At 40.4% G+C, this 18,936-nt stretch overlaps 1 protein-coding gene across 2 annotated transcripts; it reads left to right on the top strand.

The window, feature by feature from the left end:
• The first annotated feature begins 56 nt into the window (after window positions 1-56).
• Window positions 57-18,648, top strand: LOC106561354 (uncharacterized). 2 transcript variants are annotated; one of them, XM_014125227.3, is made up of 6 exons: window positions 57-361; window positions 1,111-1,255; window positions 1,488-1,517; window positions 4,088-4,230; window positions 9,454-9,531; window positions 15,297-18,648. In XM_014125227.3, exons 2-6 carry the CDS (start codon window positions 1,135-1,137, stop codon window positions 15,315-15,317), a joined length of 393 nt encoding a protein of 130 aa, XP_013980702.2. In that variant the 5' UTR covers window positions 57-361; window positions 1,111-1,134; the 3' UTR covers window positions 15,318-18,648. The 2 variants fall into 2 exon arrangements, with proteins under 2 accessions (XP_013980702.2, XP_013980692.2); XM_014125217.3 differs by having other exon boundaries at window positions 59-380.
• The last annotated feature ends 288 nt before the right edge of the window (window positions 18,649-18,936 follow it).

Raw genomic sequence — 18,936 nt, 5'->3', positions numbered from 1 at the left:
AAGGGGAGGGAAGTGGGTGATCAGACACAGATGCTATTTGTGATTACAGTGTTGCATTCATCATCCTCTCCCATGATGCTTGTTATCCATCCAAGATCCACTGTCACCATAACTGATTGAATGAGATGGGTAATGGAGAGGAGAGGGGAGGGGATGTGTGTGGGGCGGCGCACGAGGTGGTGGGATGCAGACAGTAAAGCAGCCATTCTATCTCGAGCTCTCTCAGCATCAGCACCACGGGATTACGAGCTGTCTGCTTCTGAAACGGAGAAGAGTATCGGTTTCAAACCTGCAGGGCGAAATCTAGACAAGGCAACACAAATTTCCGTGTCGAAAGGGGAAGTTGGAAGGCAAATAGCAGGTGCGCAAACAATCCACAGGTTTGTAGCAATTCGAATGCCATTTTTTCAACACCAGTCGATTTTGTTTCATGATTCTTCTCTATGAAAATGTAAGACCGAGCTGGTATCGGAATTGTTCATGATAAAAGTAGGCTTGATGTAGCCATCATACAATTGTCTGAATGGTGAGACACCGTTTCTGGAGGACAGATGTGATGTGTGCTGCCAACAGGTGTGGTAAACTAGTTTTAACCTAGTCGGAATCACCAAGGCTTCTAACGGGAAATACCTGGCTCCTGTTGTCCATAACCATTGTCATGCATGTAAAAGGGAATTGGAATACATGTTAAAGTGTTGCTCCAGAACTTATGTATATATTTCAGCCAGTACTTTTGAATGTAGTGCTCCCTAGCCTAAACGGGTCCCAGTTTTGTGCGTAATACCTCATCCAATTGTGTACGAAGTCATCCATTTCGTATGATACGTTACGTATGATATGTTACGTCCAATTCATGATATGTTACGAATCCAATTCGGATGATATGTTACGAATCCAATTCGTATAATATGTAACAAATCTGTTGCGATTAAGATCCCAGACTGCATCAATAAACCACATTAACCTGCCAGGTCTGTCAAAAGAAAGAACGGCGGGAGGTGGCATTTCTGCAAAACCCTAACCTCCTCCTCCTGCCACCGGTAACCGAGATAGAAGTTCTAGAAGTTCTTCACGGCACTGACTGCACAGCCCGGTTTGACATTTCCACAGCTGTTGCTGTGTCACTTGGACACCATGGACGCGCTAATAAAGGGATTCTCAAAAGCCAAGGACGGGGTCGTGGCAGCAGCGGAGAAGACAAAGCAGGGAGTAACTGGGGCGGCTGAGATGACAAAAGATGGCGTTATCTTTGTCGGTAGGTCTTGACAATTGTAGCCTACATGCTCTTTCCTTATACTTTCTTTTTAATCATTGCTCAGATGTTGAATGTTAAATGTTGCTGAGATGTTGAATGTAAGAAATGATGTATGACCATGGTTAATCAGACAATATAAAGTGATAATTTTATTGAATGACTGTGGTCCCATTGACATCAATGGGATGCTAAATATTTGTCACCTGTCCTTCACGTTTTGTTCTTTTCATAGGCAACAAAACAAAGGATGGAGTCACAACAGGTAGGCTACATGTCACCATTACCAACATTACTCAGTTGAGTACAGGCTTAACTGAATGACAGCAGAGACAGAATACAATATGGAATTTTATTGAATAGTTGGGGTAGGCCTTGTCTCTGAGGAATGGTCCTTAGAACGGGGTTCCGATGATGGGCCTTCAGGTTATTATGCTGGTGGTGCAAAACATCAAGTCAGAGACAGATACGCCCTAGATTTATGCCTATTGGTTGACAGAAAGGGAAGTGATTATTGCACAAGTGACCCCATAGGTTAATCAGCAAGCGTGGTGGAATTGCCTGTGCTATGCTCATTGGATGAAGTTAATAGGTGAATGACAGAGCTTTCAAAACCTGGATTGTGTAACATTTGGCCATTATTATTTTCAAAATTCTCCAAACTCTGTCAAATTTTTGTTGATCATTGCTAGACAACCGTTTTCAAGTCTTGCCATAGATTTTCCTGTAAATTTAAGTCAAAATTGTAACTCAGCCACTCAGGAACATTCACTGTCTTCTTGGTAAGCAACTCCAGTGTAGGTTTGGCTTTGTGTTTTACGTTATTGTCCTGTTGAAAGGGGAATTCATCTCCCAGTGTCTGGTGGAAAGCACACTGAACCAGGTTTTCCTCTAGGATTTTGCTTGTGCTTAGCTCCATTCCATTTATTTTTTATCATGAAAAACTCCCCAGTCCTAAACGATTACAAGCATACCCATAACATGATGCACCCACCACTTTGCTGGTATATACGGAGAGTGGTACTCAGTAATGTGTTGTATTGGATTTGCCCAAAACATAACACTTTGTATTCAGGACAAAAAGTTCATTGCTTTGCCACATTTTTTGCAGTATTACTTTAATGCCTTGTTAAAAACAGGATGCATGTTTTGAAATATTTTTATTCTGTACAGACTTACTTCTTTTCACTCTGTCAATTAGGTTAGTATTGTGGAGTAACCACGATGTTGTTGACCTATCATCAGTTTTCTCCTATAACAGCCATTAAACTCTGTAACTGTTTTAAAGTCACCATTGCCCTCATGGTGAAATCCCTGAGCGGTTTCCTTCCCCTCCGGCCCGTATCTTTGTAGTGACTGGGTGTATTGATACACCATCCAAAGTGTAATTAATAACTTCACCATGTTCAAAGGAATATTCAATGTCTGCTTTTTATTTTTACCCATCTACCAATAGGTGCCCTTCTTTGCGAGGCATTGGAAAACCTCACTGGTCTTTGTGGTTGAATCTGTGTTTGAAATTCACTGCTCGACTGAGGGACCTTACAGATAATTGTATGTGTGGGGTACAGAGATGAGGTAGTAATACAAAAATAATGTTAAACACTATTTTTGCACACAGAGTGAGTCCATGCAACTTATGTGATTTGTTAAGCAAATGTTTACTCCTGAACTTATTTAGGCTTGCCATTACAAAGGGGTTGAAGACTTATTGACTCAAGACATTTCAGCTTAATTTTTTTTATTAATTTGTAAAAATGTCTAAAACATAATTAATTCCACTTTGACATTATAGGGTATTGTGGGTAGGGCAGTGACCAAAAATCTCAATTTAATCCATTAGAGATTCAGGCTGTAACACAACAAAATGTGGAATAAATGAAGGGGTATGAATACTTTCTGAAGGCACTGTAAGTAAGTGGGTCGTTCCACCAATTCGGGGCCTTTTGAGAAGTGTAACTTAGTCCAAAAAAACATTTGATTTCACCTCATTTTAAAATTCTGTCATAAAGAGCACATGTTTTACCATCTTAAGAAGTTAAATAAAAAAGGACTATAGTAAGTGCCAAATAAATCAAATCAAATTTTATTTGTCACATGCGCTGAATACAACAGGTGTAGACTTTACCATGAAAGGCTTACTTACAAGCCCTTATTTATCTGTAAATAGCCCACCCAACTACCTCATCCCTATATTGTTATTTCTTTTTTTTGCACCTTTGCACCCCAGTATCTCTACTTGCACATTCATCTTCTGCACATCTATCACTCCAGTGTTTTAATTGCTAAATTATAATTATTTTGCCACTATGGCCTATTTATTGCCTTACCTCCCTAATCTTACTGCATTTGCACACACTGTATATAGACTTTTCTATTGTGTTATTGACTGTACGCTTGTTTATTCCATGTGTAACTCTGTGTCGTTTGTGTCGCACTGCTTTGCTCTATCTTGGCCAGGTCGCAGTTGTAAATGAGAACTTGTTCTCAACTGGCCTACCTGGTTAAAGAAAGGTGAAATAAAAAATAAAAAAATTAACCAATAATGCAGTTTTTAAGAAAAAATGAGTCTAGAAAAAAATTACTAAATAAACTAAAGTAATAAAAAAAAGTAACACAATAAAATAACAATAACAAGTTGACCATTTCTTCTTAAATCAGCCATAAATTCCCTTGTGACTGGGAATGGTAGCTTGTTTTTCATAAATGACTGTCAAAGCAACAAAATAACTAGAGCTTTACAACACAGGTGAAACTTGGAGAAATGTTGAGATTAAGTGGGTTAAAATCTTCCTAGAAGTGACCCCCACATATGTTCTCTCTCTTTCCCTGTAGTTGCAGGTAAAACAGTGTCTGGAGTTTCCCAGGTGGGCGGGGCCATGGTGACAGGTGTGACAGCAGTGGCCCACAGGACTGTGGAGGGGGCGGGGAATATTGCTGCTGCGACCGGATTGGTCAAGAAAGACCCAGCCAAACAGGTGAGAACCTGAGATACCTGACACATACTTCTACCTTGTTCAATATTTGATACCCTCCCTTACACAAACACTTTACAGCTCTCTATCTCTTAGTTTTAGCTCTACCTCTCTCTTACACAACATTTAAATTGAGATGAATGACAAACAGGTGGGGGTTACTTTTTATTCTTATACACATATACAGTGCATTCGGAAAGTTTTCAGACCCTTTGACTTTTTCCACATTTTGTTACGTTACAGCCTTATTGTAATATTGGTCATTTTTTCCCCCTCAATCAACACACAATACCCCATTATGACAAAGCAAAAAACATATATATATATATTTGTTTTTTGCAAAAATAATTATTACCAAAATGTAATATCATATTTACATACGTATTCAGACCCTTCACTCAGTACTTTGTTGAAGCACCTTTGGCAGCAATTATAGCCTTGAGTGTTCTTGGGTATGATGCTTCATGCTTGGCACACCTGTTTTTGGGGAGTTTCTCCCATTTCTCTCTGCAGATCCTCTCAAGCTCTGTCTGGTTGGATGGGGAGCGTTGCTGCACAGCAATTTTCAGGTCTCTCCAGAGGTGTTTGATCGGGTTCAAGTCTGGACTCTGGCTGGGCCACTCAAGGACATTCAGAGACTTGTCCCGAAGCCACTCCTTCGTTGTCTTGGCTGTGTGCTTAGGGTCATTGTCCTGTTGGAAGGTGAAGCTTCGCCCCAGTCTGAGGTCCTGAGCGCTCTGGAGCAGGTTTTCATCAAGGATCTCTCTGTACTTTGCTCCGTTCATCTTTCCCTCGATCCTGACTAGTCTCCCAGCCCCTGCCACTAAAAAACATCCCCACAACATGATGCTACCACCAACATGCTTCACCGTAGGGATTGTGTCAGGTGTCCTCCAGACGTGACGCTTGGCATTCAGGCCAAATAGTTAAATCTTGGTTTCATCAGACCAGAGAATCTTGTTTCTCATAGTCTGAGAGTCTTTAGGTGTCTTTTGGCAAACTCCAAGTGAGCTGTCATGAAGAGTGGCTTCCATCTGGTCACTCTACCATAAAGGCCTGATTGGTGGAGTGCTGCAGAAATGGTTGTCCTTCAAGAAAGTTCTCCCAACTCTGGTGCTCTGTCAGAGTGACCATCGGGTTCTTGGTCACCTCCCTGACCAAGGCCCTTTTCCCCGATTGCTCAATTTGGCCAGATCTAGGAAAAAGCTTGATGGTTTCAAACTTCTTCCATTTAAGAATGATTGAGGCCACTGTGTTCTTGGGGTTTTGCTCTGACATGCACCGTCAACTGTGGGACCTTACAAAGACAGGTGTGTGCCTTTCCAAATCATGTCCAATCAATTGAATTTACCACAAGTGGACTCCAATCAAGTTGTAGAAACATCTTGAGGATGATCAATAGAAACAGGATGAACCTGAGCTCAATTTCTATTCTCATAGCAAAGGGTCTGAATACTTATGTAAATAAGGTATTTCTGTAGTTTATTTTTAATACGTTTGTTAACATTTATAAAAACCTGTTTTTGCTTTGTCATTGTGGTGTATTGTGTGTAGATTGATGAGGGAAAAATAATAATTTCATCAATTTTAGAATAAGGCTGTAACGTAACAAAATGTGCAAAAAGTCAAGGGGTCTGAATACTTTCCAAATGCACTGTAAGAGAGAAAACAGAAGCAACCGTTGCTATTCATTTTGGTCTTGATACTGACATTTCATCAGAACCTATTGCCATCTGAATGCTGTCCTTTCCTTTCAGCACAGCATTTTTCAACCATTTTATATGTGACAGCTAATTCACTTCTCTTTCCCCCCTGTCAAATGGAGCCTGACCTTGAGTCCTCTGGCTTGTTGCTTTTTCCTTTCTTCTCCTCTTCCTCCGGCGTTCTTAGTTTTCTGTCATAAAAAGCAGGATGGATTCTCACTTGTCTGTCTGAAGGTCTGTTTATATAAAGGCAGAGAAAGATCCAGACAGACAGACAATTTGCAGCCCTGATGGTCTCTGAAGATGAAAAATGGATTGTCTCTCTTTCAAAACAAAACTGAACCGAATCTTGGATATATAAAAGTAAAGCTTGCCTGCAATGCTGGCCTTGTAGTAGTAGTGATGATTCATCTTCAAACCAACAGCAGAGCAACAGGGTTTCCTCAGTCTGCCCTTCCGTGTTCTTCCAATTAAAGGGACAATCTGCAATATGTACTGCTGTTCAAATGGTCAATTCAATGAATGACAAACACCCATTGGTTCTTGAGGGAAAAAAACTTGCCTCAAGGGTTTAGTAGAACTGAACTCAATCTATGCATTTGAGAATGGTTGCATTTCTCCAGCCCCATCCCTCAGCTTTATAGCAAAACAAGTGGAGGGGCTGCCATTTGTATGAAAAACAAATGACAGATTGTTGCTTTAACAGTGTTCATCTGCCAGGTGAATTAGCCACCCCAAAGCACCCTGCTGACGTCACAGGTACTCAGCACTCATTACATTCATTATCTGTATAGTGTCCTTACACACACACACTGGAATTATTATTAGGAAAAAATCAATGACATCAATCAGAGAGAAAATCTCACTAATTAGAAAAATAACTTTAGCTGCCTTCCTCCTTTGCCTTTGTTTGTTTATGACTAGATTAATAAATTGTTACATGACACACACACACACACACACATCCACACACACAGAGATTAATATAGTGTTAAATGGGGACAACATTCTAGAGGGATTATACAATTAGGCTGTGGTTATGCTACTGAGAGGAAGTTATAAACAAATAGAATCTCCCTGGGCAGAGAAGAGAACAGTCTATTGCTCAATCGAAGGTTTGTTGAGGAGCTCCTACTGTATGTCCTTAACTTGTAGATTTTAGGATTTAGAATTTAATGACAGACTGTTAACGTAAATATTAAACAAATCGAGTAGCTGGCCAGTGTCCGCACAAGATTTGGTTCTGGGTTCCAAGATCAAGGACTTCATAACGATAATTACCTACACACACCCAGAATTGCTACTGATGAATAAGATAAAGTATTGGAATTTTTTGCTGCAAAAAGAATACATATTTTGGTCTGGACAGGAGGCAATGCCTTTGAACCACTCTGGTAATCAGAGTAATGTTTTCAGTATTATTTTTCAGCCAATTACAATTTTTGTTTTTCTCTGTTAATCGTCTGTGTGTCGACACAAACCCCTGTCCATTTGATTTGTTTTGAAAGAGGTTTGATTGTGGCATTTGCTGTGGCCATTGATTGGCTACCTAGCGGTTTGGGTTTCTTGAAATGATTAGCAGAATAGAAAATAGCGCAGTAGAGACAGTATTTATTGGCCACAGTGGGTGTTGAGAGATGCTGTGTGGTGTGCTTCTTTCTATGTATGTGTGTGTGTGTTTCTGGCTGTGCTGCGTGAACAGATGGAGACGCGGTGGGCGGTGTTAAATGAAATGGCAGGAGGAGAGGGCACAAACACACACCTACACACACACATACAGGAGGAGAGGGCATGGTAATTGCTCTAAGGTTGTCAGCTGGTAGCCATGTCACACACACACACACACACACACACACACTGGGAGATGAGTGGAGCTGTATGTGTCACCTGCCTGTATCTTATTAAAGGTCACACCAATGACAAGCTCCAATAAATGCCTTGTATTGTAGCATAGAACATGCACATGGATCAAGAAGCAATTTAATGTAATAGGTTTGTTTTCCACAGCCTGCAACTGTTAGCACGCTTGTCATTACCAACAAGAGGAATACACTGAGTGTACAAAACATTAGGAACACCTTCCTAATATTGAGTTGGACCCCCTTTTGGCATCAGAACAGCCACCGTTCGTCGAGGCATAGCCACTACAAGGTATCGAAAGCTTTCCACAGGGATCCTGGCCCATGTTGAATCCAATGCTTCCCACAGTTGTGTCAAGTTGGCTCAATGGACATTGGGTGGTGGACCATTCTTGATACACATGGGAAACTGTGCGTGAAAAACCCAGTAGCGTTGCAGTTCTTGACACACTAAAACCGGTGAGTTTGGCACCTACTACCATACCCCGTTCAAAGGTACTTAAATATTTTGTCTTGCCCATTCACCCTCTGAATGGCACCCATACACAATCCATGTCTCAATTGTCTCAAGGCTTAAAACGTATTCTTTAACCTCCACCGGATTTCCCAGGACATAGACATGTCTTATATGGGCAGAAAGCTTAAATTATTGTTAATCTAACTGCACTGTCCAATTTACAGTATATATTACAGTTAAAAATACCACGTTTGAGGAGAGTACACAACAACAAAAAAACGTTTTTCATGGCAACTGGTTTGATACATTCACCTCTGAAGGTAAATAATGTACTTACATTCAGTAATATTGCTCTGATTTGTCATCCTGAGGGTCCCAGAGATAAAATGTAGCATAGTTTTGTTTAATAAAATACATTTTTATATTCAAATGTAGGAACTGGGTTCTACAGTTTGAACCCCTGCTGTGTCTGGCTCCACACCCACCCCGCCCAGCCATCTAGATGTGTGAAAGTTAGTGTATAAGCTTACATTTTGCATTACCATATCATTGTTGTTTCTCTATAATTATTTACATGAAAATGTATCAATTGACCAATTCGGCACATTTGGGCAGACTTGATACAAAATATTGTCCAGTATTGAAATGCTGGATCAATCTGAAATGTTGCACACACACTGCTGCCATCTATTGGGCAAAATCTAAATTGCGCCTAAACTGCAATAATACACTATGGGCTTTGTCTTGCGTTTCAAAGATGATGGAACAAAAAATAAAAAAATATATATATTTTATTTTGTATTATCTTTTACCAGATCTAATGTGTTATATTCTCCCACATTAATTTCACATTTCCACAAACTTCAGTGTTTCCTTTCAAATGGTATCAAGAATATGCATGTCCTTGCTTCAGGCCCTGAGCTACAGGCAGTTAAATTTGGGTATGTAATTTTAGGTGAAAAAAAAAAAGGTTCCGATCCTCCCTTTCATCATACACTGACTGAAGTGGATTTAACAGGTGACATCAATAAGGGATCCTAGCTTTCACCTGGATTCATCTGGTCAGTCTATGTCATGGAAAGAGCAGGTGTTTGTAATGTTTTGTGTGTACAGCAACCAACTAACAAAAGTTGTCATTGTCTAATGTGGATATTTCCAACACTTCCCCACTGTTGACCTGGTCAGTGAATGTGTGTTATTATTACAGGATGAAGATGCTATGTCTAAAGACTCACCTATTAAGGAGTCACCAGTGGACCCAGAGGGTGGTGATACTGCTGCAGAGGTAGGATATTTACCTATGCTTATAACATCTTCTAGAGCAGTGGCTCCCAACCTTTTTTAAACCGTGGCACACCTTGTTTTAAAAACAATCGAGATAAAACAGTCAAGATTAGGAAAAGTTTTGGGGCACACCTGAGAGTAGGGATGTGAAGAGGTCTTCACGGGTCCAAAAAAGTTGGACCCGTTCCGAAATGGATCTATGGCTTTCCCACCCAACCCGATATGCATAAATATAACATTTATAAACTGAGACCCGTTCCGAATGGACCCGAGGGTTGTCAGACCCATTCCGAAAAGACTTGTGGAAAACAGACCCTAACAGACCCATGATGGTTCAGATCAAAGAGACCCTTTCAGATCCGAGAGTAGAAAGAGAGAGAAAGAAACTTCCGACTGGGCGCTGCCAGCGCCATCAATAAACAAGTGATAGTGGCCAAATGATCCACAGTTACTTATGTGTCCTTAAACTGCCTATAAGAAATATCAAAACAACAATTTATTGTGTTTCGATGTTCAAAACTTTATAGACTATTGTTGTATTGGTTTTTACTTTCCTAAAACAATAATTGTCCACCTGATTTGAACGCTAAATGCATCAGGGCATTGTATGCATATACAGTTGAAGTTGGAAGTTTACATACACCTTAGTCAAATCTATTAAACTCAGTTGTTCACAATTCCTGACATTTAATCCTAGTAAAGATTCCCTGTCGTAGGTCAGTTAGGATCACCACTGTATTTTAAGAATGTGAAATGTCAGAATAATAGTAGAGAGAATGATTTATTTCAGCTTTTATTTATTTCATCACATTCCCAGTGGGTCAGAAGTTTACATACACTCAATTAGTATTTAGTAGCATTGCCTTTAAATTGTTTAACTTGGGTCAAACGTTTTGGGTAGGCTTCAACAAGCTTCCCCCAATAAGTTGTGTGAATTTTGGCCCATTCCTCCTGACAGAGCTGGTGGAACTGAGTCAGGTTTGTAGGCCTCCTTGCTCGTATACGCTTTTTCAGTTCTGCCCACACATTTTCTATTGGATTGAGGTCCGGGCTTTGTGATGGCCACTTTGTTGTCCTGAAGCCATTTGCCACAACTTTGGAAGTATGCTTGGGGTCATTGTCCATTTGGAAGACCCATTTGCGACCAAGCTTTAACGTCCTGACTGATGTCTTGAGACGTTGCTTCAATATATCCACTTACTTTTCCTCCCTCATGATGCCATCTATTTTGTGAACTGCACCAGTCCCTCCGGCAGCAAAGCATGTGTCTGCGTGCGCCATCGCACGCAAGTTGATTTTGTTCACCCACACCAGATGCGATCAGGACACGCAGGTTGAAATATTAAAACAAACTCTGAACCAATTATATTAATTTGGGAAGAGGTCAAAAAGCATTAAACATTTATGGCATTTTAGCTAGCTAGCTTACTGTTGCTAGCTAATTTGTCCTGGTGTACAAACATTGGGTTCTTCTTTTACCTGAAATGCACAAGTTCCTCTACTCTGACAATTAATCCACAGATAAAACGGTAAACCAAATTTGTTTCTCATCATCTCTCCTCCTTCCTTCAGGCTTCTTTTTCTTCTTTGGACTTTATATAGTGGTTGGCAACCAACTTTACTGCATTACTACAACTGACCGGAGTGTGTGTAACAGATGTAAATCGTTCTCTCCTTGCATTGTGTTTTGTCCAAATAAGTCACATCAGCCAGTGGTCCCAGTTGAGCATCATTTATTTCTGTTGCTGTTGTTAAATAGGAAACAGCACGTTAGTTGTGCAGGGCTTAACGGTATTGATGGCTGTCGATGGCAAAATCCGTTACATCACATTTTCATACTGGGCGAACAAAATACAGAAATACAATACAAAATATAACATGTGTAAATACCTGTTGTTAAATAGGAAACAGCACGTTAGTTGTGCAGGGCTTAACGGTATTGATGGCTGTTGATGGCAAAATCTGTAGCATGAAGACAACTGTGTTAACAGTACAATACAAACACCTCATAGATGCTATAACTTCAATTTCTCAAACATATGACTATTTTACACCATTTTAAAGACAAGACTCTCGTTAATCTAACCACACTGTCCGATTTCAAAAAGGCTTTACAGCGAAAGCAAAACATTAGATTATGTCAGGAGCAAAGCAAGCATATATGTCACAAAAACCAAAACCACAGCTAAATGCAACACTAACCTTTGATGATCTTCATCAGATGACACTCCTAGGACATTATGTTATACAATACATGCATGTTTTGTTCATTCAAGTTCATATTTATATCAAAAACCAGTTTTTTATATTAGCATGTGATGTTCAGAACTAGCATACCCACCGCAAACTTCCGGTGAATTTACTTAATTACTCACGATTAACGTTCACAAAATACATAACAATTATTTAAGAATTATAGATACAGAACTCCTTTATGCAATCGCGGTGTCAGATTTTAAAATAGCTTTTCGGCGAAAGCACATTTTGCAATATTCTGAGTAGATAGCCCGGCCATCACGGCTAGCTAATTTGACACCCACCAAGTTTGGCCCTCACCAAACTCAGATATACTATAAGAAAAATTGGATTACCTTTGCTGTTCTTCGTCAGAATGCACTCCCAGGACTTCTACTTCAACAACAAATGTTGTTTTGGTTCCAAATAATCCATAGTTATATCCAAATACCGTTTTGTTCGTGCGTTCAGGTCAGTATCCGAAGGGTGACGTGCGAGCGCATTTCGTGACAAAAAAAATCGAAATATTCCATTACCGTACTTCGAAGCATGTCAAACGCTGTTTAAAATCAATTTTTATGCGATTTTTCTCGTAAAATAGCGATAATATTCCAACCGGGCGACGTTGTATTCATTCAAAGAGAGAAAGAAAAACATGGAGAATTCACATGAACGCGCATCTCCAGTGTCACTGTTCTCAGCCTGACCACTCACAAAATCTCCTGCTGTTTTTCGCCCAGAGACTGGAGAGACGTCATTCCACTTTCTGGCGCCTTCTGAGAGCCAATGGAAGCCTTAGAAAATAACCACCCACAAAACACAAGTGAAACAAACCTCAACTAAATATGGCCTCCAATTAGAGACAACGACAACCAGCTGCCTCTAATTGGAGGTCCTACCAAAAACCCAACATAGAAATAGAAAACTAGATTTAAACATAGAAATAGAAAACATAGAACCTAAACCAAAAACACCAAAACACACAAAACGAACACCCCCTGCCACGCCCTGACCAAACTACAATGACAATTAACCCCTTTTACTGGTCAGGACGTGACAGAATGCTTGAACATTAAATACACTTTTCTTTAGAGGTAAGTGGAAACATAACCAACCCTGTTACATGTGGACCACAGATCATCTTTCAATCACCCACGTTGTTATATGCGCCAGCTAGGCAGAAGTTTGTTGACGCATGCGAGCAGTGTGGGTGCAATGACTGAATAACATGTACGTGACGCGAGCAGTGTGGTCAGCATGTAACCACCCTTTGATAAACTGAATCAGGTTAGATACAACTGGGTTTGGAGCGAAAACCTACAGGAGGGCAACTCTCCAGGAACAGGATTCGAGAGCCCTGCTTTGATCTTTTGTGACAATCAAACCAATATTTCAGTCTCAAACTGAGTCATTAGCAAGGTTTCCATCCAAATTGCGACAGATTTTCATGCAAATATTCAAAAATCTTCATAAAACAAGATGCACATTTTCCCACCCGTGATGTGTTTGCATCAAACTTACTTTTAGTGGATAAAAGGCTGTGCGTTATAACATAACGTTAGTGCACATAGGGGATGCGAGTCACGTAGTGTACATAGATTCCCAGGTACCGAATGAAAAATACATGTTAAATGGCATACCATCGCATTTTCAACTCTACTGATGGTTTTGCCACAACAACTGTTTCGTTATATAGAAAATGTGCCCACTCTGGTCTTGGCACATGTGCTCTATCCAACATTTCGCAGATACAATGCGGGTAGGCTACCCACATTATGAGATTAATATGGATAAGAGCGATATTATTTGTATTTGTCAAACGGCAGCCAAGCTTCAATCATCACGTCACCAGAATAAGACTCTAGATATTTATTGGAAAGGACCATCAAGCTCATCACCATGCACTTTCACCACCCCTTGAAGTCCATCATCATTTATTTAATCTGTAGCCTAATAAACTGCGTGCTTTCCCGAGTCTTAGTGGGAGGACTACACAACATATCATCGCATCACTCCAAGTTTGTTTCACATAAAGGGGTTTCCACCGCCATTTCTCGTAGAATTAATTTTACAGACACAAAAAGACCCCACCATGTCGAATGAACACATTTTCTGACGGCATTTATAAAACTGCAATGGCATTTCATGTTTCTGTTAGCCCTGTCGTGACATTTTCATGAGTCAGGAAATTCATCCATATGAAATGGTTGGATGGAAGCATGGTTAGTGCATCAGCAATTAATGGTTTACTCCTCATCATCCTCCCCTTTTTAGATAGTCATCCTTTTCCATGTTTCATTCATCAGATTGTTTTGCATGGGTTTTTGTGTTAAATTGTTTATTTTGGCTGTTAAGAAGGGTGAGGTTCCCATTTCCTCACAAGAAGTCATTTTGGGTTCCATCCACCATCATCATGATCCATCAGCACCATGTATGTATATGATATGATTTGTTAATTAATCTTATTTTTAACATTATGTACAAATAGGGTAATACTTTACCTTAAGTTACCCTAATACCTATGTAACTACACATTAGGTGACCCTTGTATTTCATTTTTGCATTGTCTCTATGCACACTCACAGGACTCTAAACACTCACGCACACTGACACTCCAACACACACACACGTTTTTCCTGACTCTACACACACGTACTGACATACAATCATAATTTACACTGAGTGTAAAAAACATTAGGAACACCTGCTCTTTCCATGACAGACTGACCAGGTGAATCAAGGTGAAAGCTCTGGTCCTTATTGATGTCACCTGTTAAATCCACTTCAGTCAGTGTAGATGTGTTAAAATGGTCGACCACCCAAAGGACATCCAGCCAATTTGACACAACTGTGGGAAGTACTGGAGTCAACATGGGCCAGCATCCCTGTAAAGTGCTTGCGATACCTTGTAGCGGGCGTCATAGTAAATAAGAATTTGTTCTTAACTGACTTGCCTAGTTAAATAAAAGTTACTTTTTAAAAAGAAATAGAGTCCATGTCCTGACGAATTGAGGCTGTTCTGAGGGCAAAAGGAAGTGCAACTCAATATTAAGAAGGTGTTCCTATTGTTTTTTACTCCCAGTGTACGCTGCTGTTGATCATATATCCTGATACCTAGTCACCTTACACCTATACACATCTACCTCTACGACTCCAGTATTCCTGCACATTGTAAATATGGTATTTGGAACTGACACTGTATATAGCTTCTAACTTTCTGGTGCACTTCTTATTTCTTATTTTTATTTCTTGTGTGTTTTTGTTCTACCTTTTGTTATTTTTAGTGCTACATTGATATTGATTACTGCATTGTTGTGTTTGGAGCTTGCAAAAAAGGCATTCCACTGTGCTTGTACACGTGACATTAAAACGTGAAACGTGAAATAACTTTAGTAACATTGTATTAACATGTAGTTACATAGTAACTGCTTTGTAGATGGGAATAGAGTTCAGTGTTATCAGTTGTTACTCAAGTGGGAAAATAATTTCATTATAATTCTAAAAGTAACCTCTCCCACTCTGTACTTGCAGGAGGATTCCGATGGCTATTAGAAGTACAGCACTGTCAACTGCCTCATCTCAGAACAATCCAGAACTACTGTAACAATCCAGAATCAATTATCAAAACATTCCATGTCACCCTGCCAAGTCCGGTCGTGCCTCGTTGTGTTCCTTAATGGAGTCTGTGCCATGTGTGTGTGTATGACTGCGTGTGTGTATGTATTAGTGTGTGTGTAACGTGTGTATGAGTGTGTCTTAATGCTTAGTGGGTGTACGCAAGTGTGTGTGTGTGTGCGTCAGTGTGTGCGTCAGTGTGTGTGTGTGTGTGTGTGTGTGTGTGTGTGTGTGTGTGTGTGTGTGTGTGTGTGTGTGTGTGTGTGTGTGTGTGTGTGTGTGTGTGTGTGTGTGTGTGTGTGTGTGTGTGTGTGTGTGTTCTGGAGTCTCAGTCAGTCAGTCCTGAGTTGGGTCTATGTGCCCTTCTGGTCCAGCTGTCATCTTCAGTAACTCCCTCCCACTAAGGCAGCCACCTGGACACAGAAGGGACTACCTTTATGTTCTGTCTATCTGTCTGTGGACTTTGTGGCTTTGAAGTAAATACAAATACTGTATACAGGACTGTGTCCACCCACTCTGCTCAGAGTGGGGGAAAATGCGCTTTGGTGATGAAATGTCACTTCCTTATGTTATAAAATAAATTATACCAAGAAAAATATGATTATTCATGTTCTGAATTGTTCAGTGGTGCATTTCTCTAACATATCACTAATGATATCCAAAAAGTCGGATTTCCTAACCTAATGCAGCCAATAATAAGCACAGCACTCTGTTGACATAGCAAGTTTCTCGTAACTACTTGAGGATTTTACATTTTTTGGTGGTCGTCCTAAAACTTGTTTCCGCAGGTTGCAAAAAAGCTAAATTAGCATGACAAGCTGAATTAAATGTAAAAGGCTTTGAAAATAAAAAAGCTTGGTATACGCTCAGTGCTCTGTTGACATTTCACAGATGTACACTTGTTTTTGTGAGAAATGAAAAAAATATATAAAAGGAATTTTGAATTAATATGAATATGAAGCATATACTAAAATATGACAACATGTCTCAAAATCAATATCCATATTACCTTGATTGTTTTATGTCCTGCGGATTCGAGAAGAATGACGACGAGTTCAATGGAAAAGTGAGCCTGTCAGGTAGCCAGTAGCCTTAATTCTTGCACAGAATCCAACCTAGTTGATTGCGATGCAATTTTCCTGATTTTTTTTACCCCTTTTTCTCTGGCCTCCACTGATTTAGTCACCTTAATTCTAGCCATCCTAGAAGGGTAATAACTCCAATAACTTTTGAACTGAGTATAATTGAGACATGAGATTTGGATCTCCACTGATTTTCTTAAAGGATTATCTACACAATTAACATTATTTTTACCCATTGGTCAAAAGATGGGTTTTTGATTGAACACCCTAGATATAAACTCAGCAAAAAAAGAAACGTTGTCTCACTGTCAACTGCGTTTATTTTCACCAAACTTAACATCTGTTAATATTTGTGTGAACATAACAAGATTCAACAACTGAGACATAAACTGAACAAGTTCCACAGACATGTGACTAACAGAAATTGAATAATGTGTCCCTGAACAAAGGGGGGGGGGTCAAAATCAAAAGTAACAGTCAGTATCTGGTGTGACCACCAGCTGCATTAAGTACTGCAGTGCATCTCCTCCTCATGGACTGCACCAGATTTGCCAGTTCTTGCTGTGAGATGTTACCCCACTCTTCCAGCAAGGCACCTGCAAGTTACCGGACATTTCTGGGGGGGAATGGCCCTAGCCCTCACCCTCTGATCCAAGTGGTCCCAGACATGCTCAATGGGATTGAGATCCGGGCTCTTCGCTGGCCATGGCAGAACACTGACATTCCTGTCTTGCAGGAAAACACGCACAGAAACGAGCAGTATGGCTGGTGGCATTGTCATGCTGGAGGGTCATGTCAGGATGTCAGGATGAGCCTGCAGGAAGGGTACCACATGAGGGAGGAGGATGTCTTCCCTGTAACGCACAACAATGACAACAAGCTCAGTCCGATGATGCTGTGACACACCGCCCCAGACCATGACGGACGCTCCACCTCCAAATCGATCCCGCTCCAGAGTACAGGCCTCGGTGTAACGCTCATTCCTTTGACGATAAACGCGAATCCAACCATGACAAAACCGCGACTCGTCAGTGAAGAGCATTTTTTGCCAGTCCTGTCTGGTCCAGCGATGGTGGGTTTGTGCCCATAAGCGACGTTGTTGCCGGTGATGTCTGGTAAGGACCTGCCATACAACAGGTCTATAAGCCCTCAGTCCAGCCTCTCTCAGCCTACTGCGGAGAGTCTGAGCACTGATGGAGGGATTGTGCATTCCTGGTGTAACTTGGGCAGTTGTTGTTGCCATCCTGTACCTGTCGCGCAGGTGTGATGTTCGGATCCTGTGCAGGTGTTGTTACACATGGTCTGCCACTGCGAGGACAATCAGCTGTCTGTCCTGTCTCCCTGTAGTGCTGTCTTAGGCATCTCACAGTACGGACATTGCATTTATTGTCCTGGCGACATCTGCAGTCCTCATGCCTCCTTGCAGCATTTACATTTACATTTTAGTCATTTAGCAGACAGTAGTGAATGCATTTTTTTTTTTACTGGCCCCCCGTGGGAATCGAACCCACAACCCTGGCGTTGCACACACCATGTTCTACCAACTGAGCCACAGGGATGACCACAAGCATGCCTGCAGATGAGTAGGGACCCTGGGAACCTTTCTTTTGGTGGTTTTCAGAGTCAGTAGAAAGGCCTCTTTAGTGTCCTAAGTTTTCATAACTGTGACCTTAATTGCCTACCGTCTGTAAGCTGTTAGTGTCATAACGACCGTTCCACAGGTGCATGTTCATTAATTGTTTATTGTTTAATGAAGATCTGTGAAGTTATTTGGATTTTTACGAATTATCTTTGAAAGACAGGGTCCTGAAAAAGGGATGTTTCTTTTTTTGCTGAGTTTAGTATATTGTGATAAACCGCTGACAGTCCTGCACAGATGCGATCACTATATGCGGAGTACACTGTATTACAATTTATGAAAAAGCACATAAGTGTCTATAACAATTAACTATATGAATTTGAAAGGAAGTATACTTTATCTTTGTGTGTTTTTGCGGTGGACTACTGCTGTGCTATATGCGGTATTTGTGAATTTATAAACTTGTATTTTTATGTTCTCACTTTGCAGACCAGTAAAATACCAGGTGGTTTGAAACACACCAGCATGGAACCAAAACATTCAACTAACTGTGACAAGGAGTTTAGTTACATTTGTTAAATGTTGAATAAAGTATAAAATGTCTTTATTTCCTAGTTTGTCTTATTACATCTATTCACAACATGTGTGTTTGCCTCAGAAATAGGATGCCTAGGAAGTAGTTATGGGACAGCATCAACATTTTTGGACAGCATCAAACACCAAAATGTAATTTTTGAGTGGTATTCTTCTTTAAAATCAAATGCAGCTGTTTTTATCTCTATCAAAGCATTTCTCTGTAACAATTAAGTACCTTACTGTGATTGCTTTCAATTAAAATGGTCAACAATAAACCAAAATAGCTTCTTAGCAAAGAGCAATTTCTCAAGCAAGAATG

This window comes from Salmo salar, chromosome 01 (assembly GCF_965601325.2).
Source record: "Salmo salar chromosome 01, fSalSal1, whole genome shotgun sequence".
NCBI classification, from domain to species: domain Eukaryota; kingdom Metazoa; phylum Chordata; class Actinopteri; order Salmoniformes; family Salmonidae; genus Salmo; species Salmo salar.
Note: the sequence above shows the minus strand (reverse complement) of the source record. Positions and strands in the feature narration are given on the sequence as shown.